The 4,740-nt window shown below is 46.7% G+C and overlaps 1 protein-coding gene across 1 annotated transcript; it reads left to right on the forward strand.

Annotated features, from left to right (window-relative positions):
- The first annotated feature begins 554 nt into the window (after positions 1–554).
- On the forward strand, positions 555–4,284 carry tnnc1a (troponin C type 1a (slow)). Its single transcript, XM_068744776.1, has 6 exons — positions 555–641; positions 1,917–1,947; positions 2,084–2,230; positions 2,797–2,911; positions 3,368–3,504; positions 3,625–4,284. The coding sequence occupies exons 1-6, from the start codon at positions 618–620 to the stop codon at positions 3,654–3,656; spliced, it is 486 nt and encodes a 161-aa protein (XP_068600877.1). The 5' UTR covers positions 555–617; the 3' UTR covers positions 3,657–4,284.
- Positions 4,285–4,740: the final 456 nt, after the last annotated feature.

Below are 4,740 nucleotides of genomic sequence, written 5' to 3' on the forward strand. Positions count from 1 at the left end.
TACAAATAACACCTGAATGTCCATCGTTAAGTCACAACACCTGCACATAGACACGTGCACATACCTGTGATTGGTATCAGGCCTCTCTGACCCACAGCAGCACCTGGTTTCTTCCTCTGCTCCGGCTCCACAGAGCGCTCCTCCCTTCATGGCCTGCTGGCTGTGTGTCTGCATCATGGCCTCCGCCGGCTTAGCCCCCCCCGCCCGACAGACGCACGCACGACCTCCTGAGCCCTCTGTGTCTCTGGTCCAAGTCTAGAGGAATGTTGAGTGTCTCTATAGCCCCCATCCCCAGAGATTAGGCTTCACCGTGCATGTACTGCACCTCACTTCATTCCATTCCAAAGTATGCCTCTTAAGAGCTGCTGCATTTTTATCTGAGCCCGGTGATTGTGAGAGATTGGCCAAATGACACACATACACAGACACCCATTCGTGGACACATGCTGAGGCACAAACAGAGGGGAGGCTAGTGCGTCCAGGGAGGGACCAGACAGCGCCAGGCTCCGGCTATAAAACCCTCCCAGAATGAGGCCAGTGTCCTGCCCTGAGCTGGACAGTACCTCTTTCTTCTGTGACAGGACGCCATCAGGAGCGGCAGCAGACCAGCTTCCAACATGAACGACATCTACAAGGCAGCGGTACGTCCTCCTCACACCTCACACCTCGCACGACCCAAAAATGTGCTGTCGGCTTCCTCTTAAGTTGTTGGACGCTCATCAAAAATCCGTGTTCGGACTAAATCTGGTGCGAGTGTGATTTCTGTTTTGGCCACAGGATGTAGTCTTTAAGCTTTATGATTCGTTTTTGTCATCCAAACGCTCATTTCCAATCTAAGACTGTCATGCTATGTAAGTGGAACAGTCTGGCACCTGCGTGTTCGTTGCTGTAAGAAAAAGTTCCCGCATTAGTTTGCTTGTCTGACAGAACTCGAGCGGCTGACTAATCCCTGTGGATTCAGCTTGCCCAGCACATTGCCTCCATCCCCGGCTGATGTAAAGAGCCTTGACACCATATACGTCTGTGGACGTTCTCCTACTCCAGCCCTATCAGAGCTGATAAGAGGGGGGGTGGGGGGGTGTCACTGGCAGGACAGGTCCCTGGTCCCCGCTCTGCTGCCTCATCCATGACTTCAAATGGAACAATCTCACTTCACATATCTAATTTTGGCCAGTTGCTCAGAAGCTTTTCTGCGTCCGCGGTTCTCTGGTGCCAGAGGAGGGCTTCAAGCTTTAGACAAACCCCCCCCACAACTGAATTCCAGCATTATCTGTGAGCCCAAGAGTCGCATGGCAGTCTGTCCTCCGGACCGGCCGGCTGTTCCGTCCACTCACATCCCGAGTGAACGCTGCAGCTGAGGCTCTCCATGCCAGCAGGAATGTGCATTGTGTCTGTTTAGATGGACATGTTCATATACCATCGCCAGAGGAGCGTGTGTGTGTGTGTGTGTGTGTGTGTGTGTGTGTGCACGAGAGCGACTGCGACGCTGTGTGTTTAATTTATAGTGGACGACAGACAATAACTCTTACGTAAGCAGCTGTCTCCCTCTCTCATTCGTGGTAGCTTTTCCAGGATTACTGTTCCATTGTTGGGTCAGATCCGCAGCTACGCTAATTTAAAGCACCGTGTATTGTGTCCTATATCTGTGGTTCCTGATCCTGCTGCCTGTTTATTTTTACCTCCTCCTCTTACTGGCTGTCTCATACATGTAGGTTCTGTGTTTTGTCACAGGATGACCCGGTGCGGGGATCCGAAATATTCTCTTAGCGAAACATTTATTCCACAGTACTGCACTTCCTATCTTCTGAGCAGATACATTTTCGGAGTGTATAAAATGTACAAATTGCCAAAGTGGGGACATGCAGTACATTCAAGTAATCAAAGTATTTACTATTTAAAGACTTTGCTTCTTCCAGGTTGAACAGCTGACAGATGAACAGAAGAATGGTGGGTTACTTAAAGTCGTCCACTCGACATGTCAACAGTTTCTTAAAGAATGATTTTATTTCAGACATAAATATGTTGATGTGCCCATAATACATCATGGTGACCCCCCCCCCCCCGTGCTTCTGCTGCCTTGCAGAGTTCAAGGCAGCCTTTGACATCTTTGTGCAAGATGCAGAGGACGGCTGCATCAGCACCAAGGAGCTGGGGAAGGTCATGAGGATGCTGGGCCAGAATCCCACACCAGAGGAGCTCCAGGAGATGATCGACGAGGTGGATGAAGACGGTAAATCAAAAACGCTGCTGCGCTGCAAGTGCAACACACCCGAAACGAATGGATGAAGTATGCGTCCGACCTGCTCGCCTGCTTTGGACGGGCTGGGAGGTCCATGGTGGCCCGGGTCGTACTGTGAGATGAGTGCGGTTTAAACCCGCCGCACTTAATGTCAAATGATGGCGAAGGATCCTCGACGCAAAGATGTCAGGCTGAATAAAAGGGAAATGCGTATCGGATGACGCTGCAGTCACGATGGATTTTCCACCAAACGTGATGATGAAACATTGAACAAAACCATTTCCTGTGACTGAGGCTACACGAGGTGACTTTTAAAGGCCCAGTCAGTCGTTGTGCACAGAGATTACAGGTTTACTTTGTAATTCCACATAAACCTCACTTTCAAGATGCAATTTTGGCCACACGGAACAAAATACGAAGGCGCACTGGATCCTTGAAGGCCTCGCTGTCTTTCACACCTCCATCAACGACATAATTGATGAACAAACACACACTTTTGACTTGGTACCATGAAACCACTGTGAGGACATTATAACATGCTATTTGTGTGCGCGCAGGGAGCGGCACGGTGGACTTTGACGAGTTCCTGGTGATGATGGTGAGGTGCATGAAGGATGACAGCAAAGGGAAATCAGAGGAAGAACTGGCAGAGCTCTTTCGCATGTTTGACAAGTGAGTTTCACTTTCAAAACCACTGAATTATTCCAATCGATGTCCTGGAAGCAGGTCAGCGTCATAATTTTATAAAGAAAACAAAAAAAAGAACAACTCGACACAATATCCACAGGAAGAAGGTGTTTTCCATCTGAAAATCAGCACAGACTAGGCAGCCAGTTGCCAAACGTGGTAAGAGTGCAGAATCTAGTTTGCTTCCTAATCCCATTTGACAGCTCGGAGTATTTCAAACACCCACTGCATGTAAACCAGACACCTCGCCTGAGCATCAAAGAACAAAGTTAGCAGCCCCCCCCCCCCCCACACACACACTCCAAGATGATTCCCAAGGACTTAAACATGTGATATGATAAATTATCTATACATCGCCTCCTCCACTGTCACCTGTAACGCTTTAACATGGGTCAGTAATGGGCGTTAACGTACTGGGCTTTGCTCCTTTGTTCCTGTAAGGAACGCCGATGGGTACATTGACCTGGAGGAGCTGAAAATGATGCTGGAATCTACAGGGGAGGCGATTACCGAGGACGACATCGAGGAGCTGATGAAAGACGGAGACAAGAACAACGACGGCAAAATAGACTATGACGGTGCGTTAGACGGATCGAAGGGACGGCGTGTTCATTCCTGAAACCTCCACATCAAAATGAGGAAAACTGCTCAATGAAGGCAGTTGCTGCTTACTAAACTCGCCTGTCTTGATTTTGCAGAGTTCTTGGAGTTCATGAAAGGAGTTGAGTAATCCCGAAGAAGAGAGACGATCCAGAGAGTTATTTTTATATTTATCTGTGACTCCATGATCATCTGTGGATAAACTGGAAGCCGACTCGGATGCTGTTAATAGAAACGACGGAACGACTTTGCAAGATTCAATCGCATATTGTAGCTGAATGTGTTTGTGTTTTTCTACCACCTCTTGCATTGTTGTAAATACAGTTTGTAACTTACTTTTGGCGCCCATTTGTACTGAATTTGTGTAAATGTATAAAAAATGACTTCTATTTTTAGAGGCCACGGTATACCAGTTTGGCTGCTTGAAATACCTTCTGACTAAATTTCGCCTCTGAAATGCCACAGCCAGTTTACAATTCTCCTGCACTGAGAGGTTGATGTTGTTTACCTGGGCAGAAGATGCACGTGTTGCACGAAGCAGAACATATTCGCAGTTCCGCGCCACGCTTTCTGATTGAATGAGCGCAATTTTAGAACAATGTGCCGGATCCAATCTGTGCACTGTACATGAGCCGATGTGCTCATTGCATTCATTTCTGCATGTTTAAGATAAAGACCCTCAGGATGTTTTTGGAACGCCTGCTTATTTCTACATGAAAAGTCTGCTTGGAATGTAGGCTCACCTAATAAACAATATTTGTCAGAGCAGTTGTCGATTTTTCATTTAATTTGAATGATCTTAATTTCTTTTCACGATATTTAATTTGGTTTTTCATCAACATTAGCATGTGGAAACACAAAACAACAGTTTGGATTTTGCAAAAAAGCAAAAAAATAATAAAAAACATTCTTGCATCATTTCAATCCTTAAATTCTTCAATCTTTGGATTTCACTAGCTGACCACATTTACCAATGATACAGGTCTGAAGTATTACGAATAATTCAATATAATACATCCAAATTAGAAGTGTCTGCCCTGAAATTCTGACTGCATCTGTCTGATTCCATTTCCATAGTGGACCCTTCTCTGTGGCATGCAAACTACTCACATGGTTTCCGTGGAAGTATCTCGTTACACAGTATACTGAGACAGGCGCTATTTACGTCTCATCATGTTAATGCCCATGTTAGGGGATCTGGTTTGACCGACACC

This window comes from Brachionichthys hirsutus, chromosome 2 (assembly GCF_040956055.1).
Source record: "Brachionichthys hirsutus isolate HB-005 chromosome 2, CSIRO-AGI_Bhir_v1, whole genome shotgun sequence".
Classification (NCBI taxonomy): Eukaryota; Metazoa; Chordata; class Actinopteri; order Lophiiformes; family Brachionichthyidae; genus Brachionichthys; species Brachionichthys hirsutus.